At 38.6% G+C, this 18,785-nt stretch overlaps 1 protein-coding gene across 12 annotated transcripts in view; it reads right to left on the bottom strand.

Moving 5' to 3' along the window:
- Positions 1-1,419: 1,419 nt before the first annotated feature.
- KIF13A (kinesin family member 13A) overlaps positions 1,420-18,785 on the bottom strand; it is a 73,220-nt gene continuing 55,854 nt past the window's right edge. For 4 of the 12 annotated variants that reach the window (XM_028737620.2, XM_028737615.2, XM_028737617.2 and 1 more), the window contains 10 exons: positions 18,325-18,501; positions 17,656-17,748; positions 17,311-17,463; positions 16,911-16,988; positions 16,441-16,485; positions 15,302-15,413; positions 13,331-13,479; positions 12,761-12,865; positions 4,433-5,498; positions 1,420-2,991 (listed from right to left, as the gene is read on the bottom strand). In XM_028737620.2, coding sequence (XP_028593453.2) covers positions 2,708-2,991; positions 4,433-5,498; positions 12,761-12,865; positions 13,331-13,479; positions 15,302-15,413; positions 16,441-16,485; positions 16,911-16,988; positions 17,311-17,463; positions 17,656-17,748; positions 18,325-18,501 — 2,262 coding nt within the window. In that variant the 3' untranslated portion in view covers positions 1,420-2,707. The other 8 variants (XM_028737618.2, XM_028737625.2, XM_028737616.2 and 5 more) reach the window with 7 other exon arrangements.

The raw sequence follows: 18,785 nt of genomic DNA, 5'->3' as shown, positions 1-18,785 counted from the left end.
CCCCCTAATGGACCAACAGCCTCAAGACTAAAAAAATTACATAGGTTACCTATTCCAACAAAACAAATTATTGTGTATGCAAAGTTTGAGTGCAAAACATAACTGGTGCATTAACTAAAAGCAATCTTTCATGTAGTGTAGTAATTTGACAATTTTTAATCTAAAGCTCTTAACAAAGTCCCAGCTCTGCATAATATAAATAGAATTGTGTGCACAAACTCTATGCCACTTTGAAGACTTCTGCCAAAATCAGGTTTAGAAACATGCTCAAGTAATCTGAACACTAAGATCACTAAAGCAGTCATCATTCTATAATTTGCAGTACTCTCTGAATATTTATTACAGATTACAAAATATTTTTGTTTCAGTAGAACTGTGCTTTATACTGATGTATTCATACCTACCTTCTCAAAAAGCAATCTATTTCAGCAATAAAGGACTTCATCACAGTATGCTTGACATCCAAATGCATCCAAGCTACACTGGTACCTCGGGTTAAGTAATTAATTCGTTCCGGAGGTCCGTTCTTAACCTGAAACTGTTCTTAACCTGAAGCACCACTTTAGCTAATGGGGCCTCCCGCTGTCGCCATGCTGTTGGAGCACGATTTCTGTTCTCATCCTGAAGCAAAGTTCTTAACCCGAGGTACTATTTCTGGGTTAGCGGAGTCTGTAACCTGAAGCGTATGTAACCTGAAGCATATGTAATCTGAGGTACCACTGTATAGTTTAGTAAGACATGAACAAGACTACAGTCTTCCCTCTACCCCACACATGGCTAGGAGGGTTTCAGAAACGTTCACTTCTACTTTCAGTTAACCACAGCTTGTTGAATTGTCTAAACTATGAATTATGCTTATCATTAATTTTGGTTTGTTTAAATAAACCAGTTTTACAAACATTTATTTGACATTTAAAATAAGCCAATTATCTAGAGTTTGTCACGTCTGAACAAGACAAACCATACTTAACCAAAACCAAAAGTTTCCAAATGCCTCCTGGCTGCATGGAAGGAGAAAAGAAGAGCATCAGAGTTTCCGAAAAATGTTAGAATTATTCAGGTCAGTTTAATGCAACATCCAAATATGACTAGTGTAATGAACAGTAGTAGTTTACTCCACATTACACTGATGTTGCAGCCAATATAGAAAAGAAGTATGGCTAAATTTATTGTTGGAATGAAGAACTGCTAATGGAATTGTAGCCATATTAATAATCTGAACAATTCATAAATTGAAAGTATCAAGCATTATATATTTCCCATAATTTATGTGAAGAACATTTACTACCTGGCAGGGGCTTTTGATGAGACCAGTGATGAATATACCTCATTTAATACTGTATTATCTTTTCAGTATGTATATAAAAGGTAAATACAGCATATGTGAAGCTATGAATTAGTAACCAATTAAGCAATATATCTGTTCAAGTCTTATATTACAGAATATGAAGTCAAATAGGCAGAAACATTTATAAAATCTGAAGTAAACCATCTGTATTCTAACACACAAATGTTCTGTACCAATTAAATACAGTATAGCAGAAATATAATATAAATTACACTTTACAGTAATTGCAAAATACTAGGAGTTAGCTTACTATACATATAAATCGAAGAACAGCAGCAACTTGTCTGTAAGGTCCCATTATCTCAATTTCTTTCTAAAATATAAAGAATACAGCAGGCCATTCTTATATTTCCTTTTTACCATTTTCTACTTTACAAATATTCAAGACAGTATCTATACATGGAATAGTTCCCCCACATTTCGAACACATAATACAAATCCACAATTAAAAATGAACTTTACAGATTAAATCACTTCTGAACATTTCATCTGAGATTGGTCATTGCCAGTAACAAACAGTGCATGATTTGTAGTTGTGATCCACTACTGCTGCTTTGTATTTCCCCCATTAAAAAAAAAGCCATTTGTTGAAAATTTTGTCCACCTTCTCCTTTGCAGTAATACTGTTTCTGCATCCAGATTACCTGGTTGGCACATGAAAAATGCCCAACACATAAACTTTAGGCATTGTTAATATTTTCAATAAATGTCAAATTGGCACAGTGGCAGGCCTATAGGAAGACAAAATAGAAAACAAAAATGATAGCAGTCTCTTCAGTGTGCTTAATAAACACAGGATATAAGGCAGCGTGGTGCCTGGTGTTAACTTGTAGAAATATGGCACCAAGCTATCAAGTAAAACAAACATATACAATACAACCCAAGATATAAACAGCAAGTGTATCATTCTAATACATGTTCTTTGGTAAGTAACAGCATATGGTAGATTTCCCCTCAGATACATATTTACATCCCATTGCCCTCCCACACAATATTTTGTATGATCTAATGTGTTAAGTAGCAAATAGTCAAGTACCTCACAGTTTTATTTACAAACAGCACAATCCTTTACATTTCAATTCAGAAGTAAACCTACTGAGTTCAATGGGGCTTGCTCCCAGGTAAGAGAATTTAGGATTTCAGCCTGACTTTAATTTAGTGTGCAGCCCTGTTTGCCTTTAGGCAGGCAAATGATACACACTCAATATATATATATTACTTATTTTTTTAAAAGAACCAGAGAATTATGCCCATGACTCAAACATTCAGTAACAAATTAAAAACTATACAATTACTTTGAAAATATGTCTACACAGTGATGTGTGCAGCAAGTGCAAAAACAAGAACAAAACTGCAGCTTCAGTTAATCCAAGACTTCCTGATCTCCTGTTTTCTAGAAAAAGCAGAAGCTGCTGCATCTCCTGATTGACAGAAGGATTCTGCCTCTGCTTTGGAAGAGGGTGACTTCTGCAGAACTGAACTCTTCCGTGTGTCCATGGTGGATGATACCTGAGATCGTGAACTGCTACTGCATATCTTTGTTGGAGCTGGTGTTTTAGTGACACATTCAGGACGAACAAATATCCCATGTCGTGGTTTGCAGCGGAAGTACTCTCTGCCTTTTACAGTTCCATCATGTTTCCCTTAAATAAACACAAATAATTCCAGTAAGAATTTAACAGAAGTTTGAAACCATGGGAGGAATTATTAAATTTTTATTAAAACATAGAGACTGATGCTAGCCTTCACCATGGTTAATGCTTACAAAGGCTCACTCTTTACTGTGTTGTACTAACCAGTTGGTTAAGAGGAAGTAATGGTAAGTGTTAATCATGGTTGATCAGATGTAAGCCTCAAGCATGGTGGAAGAACAAAAAACATCACAAACGGGATGAAGCATGTGATCAGAAAACACACACAAGAGCCTCAGTTAACTATCATCTGGGCACATTGAAATGGCACAAAATTAGATGCAACTGACATATTGTGGCACTCATATTTTCTGTAGTATGTAAAGTGGTTTGATCTGAAAAATGTGGAAGCTGCAATTCCTACTCAACTCCTTCATGAGCCAATTGATTGAACAGCCGCACTAAAATAAAATTCCCTGGTTGTGCAAGTATTCTGGGAGTATTGTGACATGCAAATACATAATATCTTTGAAAGTCTCTGATATGCAGTAGTAATCAATGGCTTCATTTGCATGACACAATAAGTCTGTTTGTATTGAACCATTGTTTAATTGTGAAAGTGCCTCTCTTCTGCCATGCAGGTCTTTATGCAGTTTCTTCCCCTTCCCCATACTTGGTATATTTCTGACTTGCTGCTGATGGTTTATTTTCTTGCCTCTGTTGTTTATCAATGTTTCCCTCTCATATGGTGAATTAAGGTCCAGAACATAAAGTGAGATAATCTTGATTAAATTCATTTATTTAATCATTAAAATTTGTAAGAAAAAGTGTTGGAATTAAAGATGTTTTAGAGAGGTATGGCTATATTTGATTATCTTATGAGAAGAGCTTGCAAGAAATTTGTGACTAGAGTCCAGTCTATTTGTGGTTTGTTTGAAAACACAATAAGCCATAGTATTCCTTGTTTGAAACAAGGCAGGGGAGACACATGCATCCAATTAAACCATGATTTAAGACAAATGAAGGCTTACTGTGACATGCAGATTGGGCCAGTATTGGAATATTTGGAGTATTTGACAGCTCCTCACTGCACATCAACACTCTACACCCACGACGATGGAATCATCTGCTTGGTCCTAGCAGACACGCGACAGCTTTCTCTATTCTTTATCAACCAGCTTTGATTACAACAGTATTTTTGTCCGATTATCCCAGGGTTTGGACCCAACCCCACTTTGCACCCCTTCCTCTAGGGTCCCCAATGAAATGCCTGTGTGTGCTGCCTTGAATTTCATGAAGGAAGAAAGGTGGGATGTAAATCAATAAAAGTAAACAGGCGTTACTAATTTCACCAGTTGGACTTCTCCAGTCCTAAAATACTGGGATATACAAATATCACCAGACGACTTGTATCTAGGATTCTAAATATATAATGGAAAGGACCATATCTTACCTGTTTGAAAATGTAATTCAATGCCAACCCAGGTACCAGATGAAAAATCAACAGGACCGACATATCTTACTATGCCTGGCTTGTTACTACCAATATACACTTGTTCCCCCAATTCCATCCAACTAGGGTGTTCTTCAGAAGTAACATCTTCACAATGAGAGACATTTAAATGATTTTTTCCAATGAAGTCATCTGCTAGGAAAGAGTCTGCATACATCTGACAATATGAAGCCTCTTTTATTCTGACAGACAATGAAGGATTCTCAGTACTGTTTGACCGCTGATATCCCACTGGTGCAGATTGCAAATGGCTCAAAGGATTGTCCTGGTTGTAAATATTATCTGAGAAACCAGAGGCACAATTCGTTCCAGCTGTTGAGACCTTTTTCTTTTGACTAGAAGAGCTGCTGGAACAGAACTGTGGACCTACAGAACATTCAAGTTCCTTTCCATCTTCAGCACCCATGAATTCTGTAAATGCGTGATCCTCAAAAACATTTGAAGTGTGTTCAACTGTTGCTTCTCGAAATGGAAATTCAATCCCATGTGGTGTGCTTTTATTAGCTGAGGAATCCAAACCTGTGCACTGTAACTGTGTGGGAATGGTAGTAGTACTTTCATACATTGGAACCTCTGCTGCTAAGGCACTGTTTTCTTTAACTGGTGACATGAGCACCTTATATTTTGCCAAGTCTCTTTCTGGTTCTGAAGTCTCCTTGTTTGAAGGTCTTAAATCGTGAGTTAGATGGGCTACAGAATGGTCATTAGAATCCAAATCCCTCATCTGATTGGCTAATTGATCTGTGCTATCACTACAGGGAACAAGCATATCAGACAAAGTAGCATTAGAGGCACTGTGGGAAAAGTAGCCACTAGTAATACTGCTAGTGGTAGGACTACGAGATACTTCTTTTTCAACAACACGAGAGTTTACAAAGTCTCCTTTAGAGGATAACCATTCCCTGTTTTCCAAGCTGGCATTGTAGACACTGAAGTCAGCAAATTCTTCGGGCACATAAGGCTTCTTGTTAATGGCCTCCAACTCATCGTCATCCTCAGAGTCCTGCTAAAATTGTAAAGATTTACAGTTACCACTTCTGCATTTTAAACAAAGGCATGACAAGTTATCACTGAAGGATAAATAAATGCCTGCCCACTTGTGCAATGAGTATTCCTTTTCCTCTTGCCTCCCCTGCACTCCCCTGTGCACCCCAAAGATATGCTCTGGAGGGTTTCACCAACCCTCCGGAGCAGATTTTTAGGGAGGGGTTGCAAGTGGGAGTAGAGAAGGGGAAGTTCTGCTGCACAAGCAAAAATCTGCTTGGGTAATGCTGAATGTTGCCAGAACTTGGCTATTTTAAGAACACTTGCCATTCACTTTATTCTAAGAGTTTGATTATCAAGGAAATTAAGGTGTGTGTGTGTGTGTGTGCGCACACACACACACACACACACACACACACGTATGTGTGTGCACCTTATGATTGGGATCCAATTTGCTACTTAAGAATTTGAGCACATCCAATGAAATGCTCTTACCTTCTTTTACTAGCCAACTCCTCATGCCATACCCCACACCCAGTTTTAACTGAGGTATGGCAGGTGGAAGTGGGGCTCAGTATAGCTGAAAAAACCCAAGTCTAAAGCTATTTTGGGCTAGTGGTACTAGATACCCCATTCCTACTAGATACCCCATTATCAAGGAGTTTAATCCCTACATTTTAAGCAACGATGTCTGATCCTAACTCAGGTCTCACTTGTTGGTCCAATATAAATATTGTTTCACTGGCCGTGTATAGATTGTAGTGCCAGTTATTTTTTCTTATACAATACAAATAATTTGTTTTTGTGCAACTCCATTTTTAGCCACCTGCACAGCTGTGTTAAATTGAATAAGATAATGATTAAATGAGCTTTATTAAAATTCCTGCCATGTGTAATGATTACAGCAAAATTCTGTCAGGATTCTAACTGTGGTGAAGCAGGATACAAAATATTTTGTAAAAGTCTGATTCAACTGCAACCCCGGTTTACATCCTAATCACCATACTGCCATATACACAATATTTAGAACCAAACATCTTTCTGCATCTATCATAAGATGCATGTGGATTTTAAATCTTTGATACAAGAAGGGAAGGTAGTATAGGAGTAGTCTATTAAACTAGTCCTAGACTATGTGTTCATAGACAAGGTGTTAAACAATAGGTAATACTGGCATAGTTGAAATAGTGGAGTTTATGAGAAATCTACCAGGCACTAGGAAAAACATGTGTCTTTCCATGGAACTATTGGTCTGCATTGCTTTGCTTTTAAAGCAATGAAATGAGTCCAAAGTCTGTACTGCTGAATTATTTGTCTTAGCCAATGGCTAGTACAATAAAGTTATGTGGATTGGATACTGCTGAAGTTATGTGTTATTTAAAGCAGCAGCATAAATAGTCGCTCTAGTTTTTTAGTTTTCTAGCAATGCAGAACAAGTAATCGGCTCTCATTAACATATGATGTCCTGCCCGTTCAAGTATGCAGTGGAATGCTTCTGCTCTTTCTGTACTACTTCTAGTAATGCATGTAACTTTTATAATATTTGTGTATATACCTTCTATTATCTAGCTAAAATTGCTATCTATCTGTGGGTGGAATTCAAAGTAGTGCTAAGTCACTGGTTCCATTAGTGCAAGGACTCCCCCCACCCTTTCCACCCCTACGTAAATGTGTTATACAAGTTTCCCCAATCTTTTGGAGATTTCAGAGTTCCATTATGCAAATGGAAATCATTCTGCTCATGTAATTACTTAGTTTAATACCACTCTATATTTTACCTTTCTTTGGATTTCTTTCTTTCTTTGAATTTCTTTCACCCACCTGCTCATTGCAAAGCTTCTTCTACACTTTAAAATTATGAGTATCTAGACCAGGCTTCCTCAACCTCGGCCCTCCAGATGTTTTTGGCCTACAACTCCCATGATCCCTAGCTAGCAGGACCAGTGATCAGGGATGATGGGAATTGTAGTCTCAAAACATCTGGAGGGCTTAGATTGAGGAAGCCTGATCTAGACAAGCCAACTAGTTCGTAATGGTAATGCAGATGAGCTGAAAATTCTTATTGCTGATAAGCAGTACACACCTGTGTGCTAGCCAGGATTTTTGCGAGAGCATAATGGGATTAAATAGAGCTTCCTAGGATTTCTATATTGCAAATAATATATACTAATCAAATATTTGTTCTTTAATCAAAGTGGGTTATGCAAGACTTCATCCTCATTGCAAGTAGACAGAAGGTGGTGATCCTATAAAATTACACCTAAAGTAAAAACAGGCAAACTATATAGAGGCACTCTAGAATTTGCATCCAAAAGGTATAGTGTACAAGCAGAAGGCACTTCCATTTAACCAAATAGTCATACCACCTGCTTCCTACTGCAGTCCCCTGTATCATATGCTATGCTGATTGGGAGAATCCCCTAAGCATCAGGAATAATTTTCAGGGGGCTTAGAAGAAAACCCACTCTGTGAAAAGGAACTCCATTCCATCCATGGAATTGATGTTAGGACCAAAGCCCAAATCTTTACATATATCACACATTTTCAGTTTGCAGAATTTGTTTCAGTAAATTATGTTGTCCATTTCTGTGTAACAGCAACTCTTAAGTGTAACCTACTTCTATCAGTTGTTGATGGGATTTTTTTCAGATAAACCATCAGAACTGGCCAGGCTATCTGAAAATGGTTATAGGAATTTCCTCTTGTGTTTAGTATAAATAACAAAATGAAGTACACATTGAGAAGCCTCAACAAGCTGCATTTCACAAATAGCAATTGCTCTGAAATGATACTTCTGATATAATTTCTCAAGACAGAGTATGCATGATTTGGAATCGACCACATACAGGACAAAATGTGTGAAATCATAGAAAATAACCTTCAAAAGCATGTTATATATAATCAAATATATATATAAAAATAGAAGAGTGGGGTGTTCTGCTAACTTTATTATAGAAATACACCCTTAATTTAGTTTGGATAATTGGAGTGGGGTGGTCATGGCAAGCTAAATATTAGTTCTTGGTATCGTGGGGGTTGATGTGACATTATTTGCACACAGTGAGCTAGTCAACTGTTTTTGCATTTGTGTCTGCTTTGCGCCAAGAATAATTTTTGCAATAGTGTATCACAATTTATTCTAAAGTACTTGTAATAATATACAAACAGCATGAGTGTGAGGAACTTTGCGGGCATTAATCCAACTTCTGCAGTAATACAAACTACTGGAGCACCATGTAGGGTTCTAAATGTAGATCTTAGAAATTCATTCTATGAAATTTCTACATGTTCCATTTCTGTTAATCTCCAAATCTCAGTTCAGTAAAACAGCTGGGAGGGGACTTCTGCATAACCAAAAACAGCATGCAGTGCTCTCCAAGCTTTATACTTAGTAGAGATTTATTCAATGGCTTCACTATCAAGTGGCCATTTATGGTGAGAGAGATATTTTCCAAAGGCAAAAATACTTGTTTTAGCATAATTAACATAATAATAATTTATTATTTATACCCCGCTCATCTGGCTGGGTTTCCCCAGCCACTCTGAGTGGCTTCCAACAAAATATTAAAATACAATAGTCTATTAAACATTAAAAGCTTCCCTAAAGAGGGCTGCCTCCAGATGTCTTCTAAAAGTCTGGTAGTTGTTTTTCTCTTTGACATGTGTTGGGAGGGCGTTCCACAGGGCGGGTGCCACTACCGATAAGACCCTCTGCCTGGTTCCCTGTAACTTGGCTTCTCACAGCGAGGGAACCGCCAGAAGGCCCTCGGCACTGGACCTCAGTGTCCGGGCAGAATGATGGGGGTGGAGACACTCCTTCAGGTATACTGGACCAAGGCCGTTTAGGGCTTTAAAGGTCAGCACCAACACTCTGAATTGCATTTGGAAATGCACTGGGAGCCAAGGTAGGTCTTTCAAGACCGGTGGTATGTGGTCTCAGCGGCTGCTCCCAGTCAACAGTCTAGCTGCCGCATTCTGGATTAGTTGTAGTTTCCGGGTCACCTTCAAAGGTAGCCCCACATAGAGCGCACTGCAGTAGTCCAAGCGAGAGATAACTAGAGCATGCACCACTCTGGTGAGACATTAAGTTCTTCTCACTGATATATCAATCTAAAGTTGCACAGCAACAATTTTAGCACTACATGGGCAGGATATAAAGTCTGAATATAATGATACGATCCAATTTGTGGAACAGTGCCAATACTGAAAAGTCGTTTGAGGTGTACTGGTTAGAACTTGAATGAAGTTTTACCCACTAAAAATTGATTTCTATGACATAGATTGAGTAATTTGTAAGATAGGGCTCACCATTCATTAGACATTTTTAACTAGTCCAATATGGTCTAATCATTTCAGAATCTTCTTGCTTATCCTCCACTAGCTCAGTAATCAACAGTCAGCACACTACGTCCAGTCAATGTCCTTGAAAAGTGAAAATTTCTTGCAACCTTTTTCTACACTGAAGGATCCTTTCAGAGAAAACATAAAAGCCAGGGGAAAATTAGGTTTGGGCAGTATCAGGTGAACACGACAATAAGTAACTACTCTGCCATCTATGTGGTTTCTATACCTTGAAGAAAACTGTTTGTCGACATTTGAAAATAACTGTAATTTTAACAGTGAATGTAACTGATGTTTTTATACCAAAAGAAACGTAGATAATTTTAAATATAATCTTCCACTAGTGAAGTGCAAAATCCTCTCAATGCTTTCTCTGTACATTCTTTGTATAGAAATGAATTATGCTGTGCAGTAAACCAGAATGTATTGCTGTTTATATCTACCATAATCAAGTTCACTTAGCTGTCTACAAACAAAGCATAACATAAAAGGATAGTGGCAGCTCCATGTATCTGCTCACAGACAAATCTGGGACCTAGGTCCACTGCACTGACACAAGGTAGTGGTGAAACTGGAATAACCACAGAATATTTGTTAATTAAATATGATTACATTTTGAGAAGGCTATGCTACAACTCTCTCATCAGGAAAAAGATAAAGGTAAAGGACCCCTGACAGTTAAGTCCAGTTGCAGACGACTCTGGGGTTGCGGCACTCATCTCGTTTTACAGGCCGAGGGAGCCGGCGTTTGTCAACAGACAGTTTTTCCGGGTCATGTGGCCAGCATGACTAAGCCGCTTCTGGTGAAACCAGAGCAGCGTACGGAAACACCATTTACCTTCCCGCCTATTTATCTACTTGCACTTTTTTGTGTGCGCTTTCGAACTGCTAGGTTGGCAGGAGCTGGGACTGAGCAACGGGAGCTCACCCCGTCGTGGGGATTCAAACTGCCGACCTTCTCATCGGCAAGCCCAAGAGGCTCAGTGGTTTAGACCACAGTGCCATCCGTGTCCCCTCATCAGGCAAACTTTAAATCAAAAACCCCAGAAAGAGAGATCCTCATTAATATAAAATAACACGGCACCATTTATAAGGGCAATAATTCATTTACAACTGTTCATGCCTATTAAGTGGCTAATTTATTAAGTGAAATAAGGTTAGAACTAAGGGTTACCAACTTTTTCCCCTAACCAGGCTCCTGTGTAATTTAGAGGGTTGACAACTTTTCTGGCTGCTTCTTTGCCTGCAACAACTGGTTCACTGGGTGCCATTAGCAGCGAGTCATATTGATTCCCATGCCCTACAATCATCCTGGCTGATTTCTCACATTGTATAGATGTTAAAGATATGAAAGCAGGCCTGTCTATGGGGTCTTCAGGTCAATTGGCAAGCCAAGCCAAGCCAATAAAGGCTGCAATGGAAAAAGAGGAAACTTAGAAGATAAAGCACACCCAGGCACACAATTGTTCCCTTAATCTCCCTCCACACTTCTCCCCCCAGGGCTGAAGGTTTTCCTGTGCTTTCAACAGCTAAATGTACACCTCAATATATATTTTTTCCTTGCTCCCACCACCCAAAACCTCTCAAATTATTTTTTTACTTATCTCTTCTGATTCCTACTCCTCATCTCCTTTTACACTTAACTTCAAACTTTCTGGCCTAGCTTCACTACATACCATTCTAGGCAGAGATCTGATCTCTAAGAATCTTGCCAGGTAACTGCAAGCTTATCTGCTTCCAGAAGCCAAGATTGGCCATAAATTGCTGTCAAGTAGCATCAGAATAAGCAAGTACTTTGACTATGAGTGGTATACCAATGTAGTTAAATTATCTTGGACTTAACCTGTTCACAGCTTTCATATCCTCACAAGGGCTTTGAACCTGGGCTGGTAGCATATAGTGCAAATGATTTAGCCTTCAATGACAAAGATGTATCCTAGAGCACCTCTTGATGTTTAGAGGGAGCATAACCCCAATCAGAAGAGGCAACTGGCTTATCATTTGGAAACGAGAACCACCTATTCAAAGAGCCACAATCTTCACAAGATTTCAGCACAATTTATTGGCCTGCATCCAGTCTCTGGTCCAGGGCTTGCACAATCTCTCCAGATTCAGATGTTATGGATAGAGCTGCATATGATCAGTGTACTGCTCCAAAACTCCTAACGACCACGCCCAACTACTTCATATAGATGTCAGAACCCCAGGGGATAAAGAACACTCCCCCAATGATATTCTCTGGACTTAGCTATGCAGGTAGGTGTGGAACCACTGTAATACAGTGCCTCTGATACCCACCCCACACAGTTTATCGTGGAGGATACCATGGTCACTGGTATCAAAGGCAGCTGAAAGACCAAGCAAGAGTAACAGGGTCCCAATTCCATCTACCTCTTGGTAAAGGTCATCCATCAGTGCAACCAAAGTTTATTCAGTCCCCAAACCACGCCTAAACCCAAGACTGCAGCATATCCAGTTCAGTGTCAACGCTAGGTATTCAACACTTTATTTTATAAAGTTGATTGTCTATGTGAGGAAGCCAAGAAAGGTGGACATTTCAAATATATGAAAATGAATGGCAAGTCTGTTTTGCTGTACACTTCAACATTTACATTTTTCAGTCTAAACCAATCTACAAATTAAACATGTGGAAGTACTGGAAAGTTCATGAATGCCGACATTCTGAATTTACCAGTGAATAAGCCCTACAAAGTTCTACCTTTTCCCTTGAAAACTTATATATGAACGATCATTTCAAAATATATGAATGATTAATTTAATAATTGTAACAAATTATGCATTTTGCCACATATCTAAAAACCAACATGTACATTGTATGCACATCTTGTTTTCTTCACTATTACAGTATAGCAAAAATTACACCCCATGAGAGGGCCTTAAACCACCACCAGGCATTATGACAGAAACCAATGCAAAACTTACAATATTTTCCTCATGTATGCTATTGTGTTCTACTGGCATGCTACTGGCATTACTTCCTGAGGGCACAACACAACCAGCGCTATGTACCTGAGATGATGGCATGCTCTGCAAAGGTTAAGACACACAAAACATCACACAAAGAAGGTATTTACAAACCCATGCATGTTAGTAAGACAGGAGGACACATTTTTAAAACAACTCAGGCAAGGAGGTTAAATGGCTTAATTACAGAAATCCATGCAACACCACATTTGTCTTCAGTTGTGGAAAACATGACACCGTTTCCCAAAATGGTGCTATAGCCTAATAAAAGAAATTGACAATTCAGGACAACTGTTTTACACAGACAATGATTAAGCAGAAACACACTCCATGCTGAACAAAAGGAGACAAAACTGAAATAGGATTATCATTCCAGTACAGAGAAAAGGAATTGCTGAATTTTAATGTAGGATTCCGAATTCTCCATATCACAAATGCAAGCTGCAAGTTATTTACTGGCAAAGACAATAGCTACTTGCACATAAATTAATCAAGATTAAGAAACTATAATAGTTCTTAACTACCTACCTCTTTACTAAGTAGAGGCCGACTTTCAAAGGAGATCTTTTTATGTTCTTCTTTTACTGGCATTAAAGGTTTGAAAAACTTGGGTGGCTGTGGAGAAAATGCTTTAAATGGGCTGACAGTTGATGCATGAGGATTCTCTGATACAGAACCTTGGATAATGAAAATAAACACACACAGAAATAGGTTAGTTATTCTAACATCAACTGCAAAAATAAGTAAAAAATGAAAAAGAAAGTGATATAAAGCACCACAGGAAATAACCATGATGGTGAGCATATTAGATCCTCATTTGTGCCATGTTATGAAATATGTTCATTTCCCTGCTTACCATTCATGGTAAATGCTGTTTGTACAAGGAAATAACAGTGGAGTAACAGAGCGGGTTGGACCCAGACTTTATCACCATGGAAAAAGGCTTTTAATTAAGCGACGGGGAGTGGGAATGGCAACTTTTGCTTATTTCCCTTCCTCCTGTAGCCACAGTGCCATCTCTCACACTGTTTGAAAGGTTTGCTCAAGGTATAGGATTATATGCAAACCAGTCCAGCATGTCTCAAAGCATGCTCTCTGCTATTTGTAAAGTAAACATACTTTATCACCTACAACTCCCTCCTTTTGCATCAAGAAGGTTTTGCTTAAACGAAGTTTAGCAAAAAGCTTGTCTGCAATTCAGAACATACTTCAAAGAGAACTAAATATGAGCTGTGGATGTCTCAAATGGAAAAGTCTGCCATTCTTTTGTAGAAGTAAGGTAAAGGTAAAGGAACCCCATACCATTTGGTCCAGTCGTGGCCAACTCTGGGGTTGCGGCGCTCATCTCGCTTTACTGGCCGAGGGAGCCGGCGTACAGCTTCCGGGTCATGTGGCCAGCATGACTAAGCCGCTTCTGGCGAACCAGATCAGCGCACAGAAACGCCTTTACCTTCCTGCTGGAGCGGTACCTATTTATCTACTTGCACTTTGACGTGCTTTCGAACTGCTAGGTTGGCAGGAGCTGGGACCGAGCAACGGGAGCTCACGCTGTTGTGGAGATTCAAACTGGCAACCTTCCAATCGGCAAGCCCGAGGCTCTGTGGTTTAACCCACAGCACCACCCGCGTCCCTTCGTAGAAGTACATAGTGGTAATTATTTACATATGACTCGTAGCATCACTAGAATTTCAGTGCAGCTGCTGGTTAATATAACCCAAGAGAGAATGATAATGTACCTGTCAGCATAAGGTAACAACTCATATGTAATTTGGCAGTTTGAAACAAAGTCACAAAGCTACAACATTAGTACTAAAACCAAATTTTAATCACTTGTTCCCTAAGCAGTTATTCTTTATAATAATAGTAACAGTAATATTAGTAATAATAATAATTGTACCCTGACCATCTGACTTGATTGCCCCAGCCACTCTGGGCAGCTTCCAATATAATTTTTTTCTTTCCTTCTTATCACTAAATCTCCCTCCTCTTCCTTTATGCTGTCATGAATATGCATGTGCACATTTTCTTTTCCTACTTCTCTTTCCTCTGTTTCTGTAAACTCCTCAGGGGAGAAACTGTCTTACTGCTCATATCACTACATAAAGCACTGTGTGCATTGATTCTACTATATAAAATAATAATGCTTGTTCTAGGAGATAAAACTTATTGGTATATGATCCGAAGTGCTTGGTCTGGAGAGGCACATCCCATTTTTACTTCTGAACCTTCTTAAAGGGTGCTGGGATAGTTGTTTTCGGCCCTTGCAGCACCAAAGCACCCACAAGCTAACCTTCAACATCATGGGAGAAGTAGCCTTTGCTAGCAGATTAAAACACTGTATCACTTAGGACTGAATGCTGCTTTACACATGCACATTTACCACAAGAATTTAAAGACAGTAAAACAGGGGGAAATACCCTTTGCATCACTGAGATATATATATATATATATAATTTCATATATTGACCCAATTAAAACCAAACACAATAAAAATCTTACCACCAGCATCTTTACTTCTGCGAGGAGAATCTCTGGGTAAAGTACCATAACATGATACATCTTGATAACTGGAAGAACAATCTAATACATCTAGATGACCTTCTGACCAACCCTAAAGTCATAAACAACCAAGAAAAGAAACAGGAAAATGTTCATTTTCAAGCTACAAAAAAAAAAAAAAAAAAGAGTTCAGATCCTTTCAAAATAGTCAATGTTCTCTCACACATACATGTTTTTTATTACTACCAAAACTTTTCAAATTTATTTTATGCAACTCAATCCTGGGCATTTTATTCAGAAGTATATCCCCAATGCTTTCAGTGGTACTTGCTCCATGGTGTGTCCAGGAGCAGTGTCTTATTTTGTTAAAATCTATTACAAAAATACCCCATAATCTCTCCTATTTCACAGGAAGATTCCTAGGACTTTTTTGGTAATTGATGCACTACTAACTACCCTGAGAAATTTATTGCACCCCCGCATGCCCCTTCACCAGAGAAATAACTGACAGTCTTTCATATTTTATTTTGTGAAGCACCCTGAGATCACCTCAACTTGATTTTCTCGAGTCAGTAATACATCAAATTACCGTATTTTTCGCCCCATAGGATGCACTTTCCCCCCTCCAAAAATGAAGGGGAAATGTGTGTGCGTCCTATGAGGCGAATGCAGGCTTTCGCTGAAGCCTGGAGAGCGAGAGGCATCGGTGCGCACCGACCCCTCTCGCTCTCCAGGCTTCAGGAAGCTATCCGCAAGTCTTGTGTGCCTGGCGGGAGGTCCCGCCGGGCGCGCGAGGCTTGGGACGGCAGCCTGCAGCCCGAAGCACGGGGAGCCCTCCGGAGGGCGCCCCGTGCTTCAGGCAGGCGTGTGCAAGGCTTGGGGCGGCAGCCGCGGCTGGGGGGGAAATAATTTTTTTTTATTCATTTTCCCCCCCAAAAAAACGAGGTGCGTCCTATGGGCCGGTGTGCCCTATAGGACAAAAAATATGGTATACATTCCTGTTCTAAACAACCTGTCATTATTACTGAAGACTAAAGTTAAGGCTTTCTTGTATCAAATAGGAAGGAAAATGCAATTGTATTTGACTACATTTTCAAAAAGGTGCCACCACATCTGTTCACTTTTCTTAATATTCATACCTTATCTTCATCACAGCCAGAAATATCTAATCGACTACAGGATACCTAAAACACAACAATAAATAAATATGAGCCCAATGAATGCTATTAGCTTGCTTAGCAGCAGGGTGGCCTTCACATGAAAACCACAGTCTCCTCACCCACTGTTAAGCCTAGGCTGCATTTGAAATAAACAAAAGACTGACAAACATGGCAATAGAACTTCATGAACACTCATGTACTGTATATCCTGCATTTAAAGGAAAGGAGGGTTATACTTGCATGTTGGAAAGGAGCATTAAACCTAAATTATCCCTGACAATTACCCCTGACAAATAACTACTGGAATATGTAGAATATGCCACAATTTCCTTTGTCTACTTATTCTACTGATTAATCTCAATTTCTCCAGGGTCAAAATGAATACGTTTGTCTACAACCTTAACATTTTTAGTAATATGTGAGTCTTTCACCTTGAAAAATTATCTTACATTGTGGACGTTTGGTGTACTGACACTCCGCTGCATGTGTCGAGTCTTAGTAGAAATAGCCTCTTTGACTGTGACTGCCTGTGTTAAGATAGAATGAGTAAATTGAAATCCCTAGTTTCACATAGAGATCTAGGCAATTAAAACTCACTTCAGAAAGTATATATAAAGGTATATTTATTAATACAGAAAAATCATTTTTACTTTAATCAGGTTTGATGTCTCTGAAGACACATCAAGAATGGAACATTATATCAAAATTGCATCCCAAGAGCAAGTTCACATTAAACGTTTGCCAGCATTCTGATAGTAAAGGTAAAGAAAATGGAAATATGAGACATCCCTTGTGGCAATTGTTTTACAATAACTGAACTAATTTGGCCTGAAGCTTTTTTCTACTCACCTGTCTTAATCGTTCAAGACTCAAAATGTTTTCTACCTGCAGCACTCCACGAGTATACTTCTCAATGTAAGTTTCACCATCAGATGCACCCTCATTTTCATTTCTGGCTGCCATCAGAGCCAGTGTCTCCCGATCTTCAATTTCTTCTGTGGCCTAAAAATTAAACTGTTTCATTTAATCTGTTTAAAACTGGGACACAAACAGAATGCAACGTTATGCAGTCCTTACACAGATGCCACTTCAGAATGCCTAAAACAGTATTTTGAGGATGCAGTTTACAGGAATCTCTTTACTTTGATTTTTTCATTTATTCTAACTTATTGAAAAAAGTACGGTAGAATTTACCTTTGGTATATTTGAAACTATTTCATAGGCCACACCACAAGCATACCATATATTCTTCAAAGATATTCTTCGTTTGAGACTCTGGGTAAAACTCTAGGGGGGAATTAAAGAATAAAGTATTCATATGATGAATAGTGTGATTAAGCAAGCTAAGAAAATGGTTTCTTGCAGGTTCATTTCACATGCAATGGGGTAGGGGCTAACTCTCATCCTGGCATCCCAATTCAGCCTCCTTAGCATATTTTTCAATACCTCACTGGGAATGGCAAAAAATTAAAAGAAACATGGTATTATTTTACTTTGTAAAAACAATTGAACATTGTTTTCACCCTCCATCAACACATGCAACACTATGAAAAATACCTTTATTTGATTGCATAAATTGGAATGTAAATTACTACAACCATAAGCTAACCTTTTTATTTAAACATTTATCAAGCTTTGTATACCTTCCTTTGTTTATGTTCCTTTTGTTATTCTGCATGTTACTTTAGTAACGAAATGAAACATCGATAAAACATTTCTGTGGTTTTTTATTTTTTAAAAACAGCATTGTATGTGCATACTTCCTGGTTTAGTTTATTATTTCTAAATTTTATCCCAACAGTTAAGTCAACAAAAAAGAAATACAGTCAAAACAAGATACATTAAGCAGAATTCACCCATCACCTGCTTATTGTAAATATTTGCAGCAATTCTTTTACGTAACACAAGTTCCATTGCAGCAGGGTGGCTGAGTTGGACTGTAATCTTCACAATCAAATAGATTCTCTCATTTTGAGGTGTTACCCTATTCAAGTGCACTGAATCATGCACAGAAGGGTCCCATGCAGCAGTGGCTGAAACCTAGGAGCACAATTTGGTAGAATATTATAAAGGAAACTGGTCTGAATTGCTTAAATGTTTACCCTACCCTTTTAACATTCCTGAAATACAGAAATGCTTAGACAATTAACACAACATTAACAGAAGCAATTAATGACCATGACTAAAGTCCCATGGTTTCAATACGTTTAAGTAAAACTGAGTAGAATAGTACCTCTGTCAATTTTTTTTTGTAATGTATTTGATGGGGAAAGTGCTTTGCCTGATCAGGTAGCAGTTGGTTTAACTGTCACTGGGGGAGCTTA

The sequence above is a fragment of the Podarcis muralis genome, chromosome 8 (assembly GCF_964188315.1).
Source record: "Podarcis muralis chromosome 8, rPodMur119.hap1.1, whole genome shotgun sequence".
Lineage (NCBI taxonomy): Eukaryota > Metazoa > Chordata > Lepidosauria > Squamata > Lacertidae > Podarcis > Podarcis muralis.
Note: the sequence above shows the minus strand (reverse complement) of the source record. Positions and strands in the feature narration are given on the sequence as shown.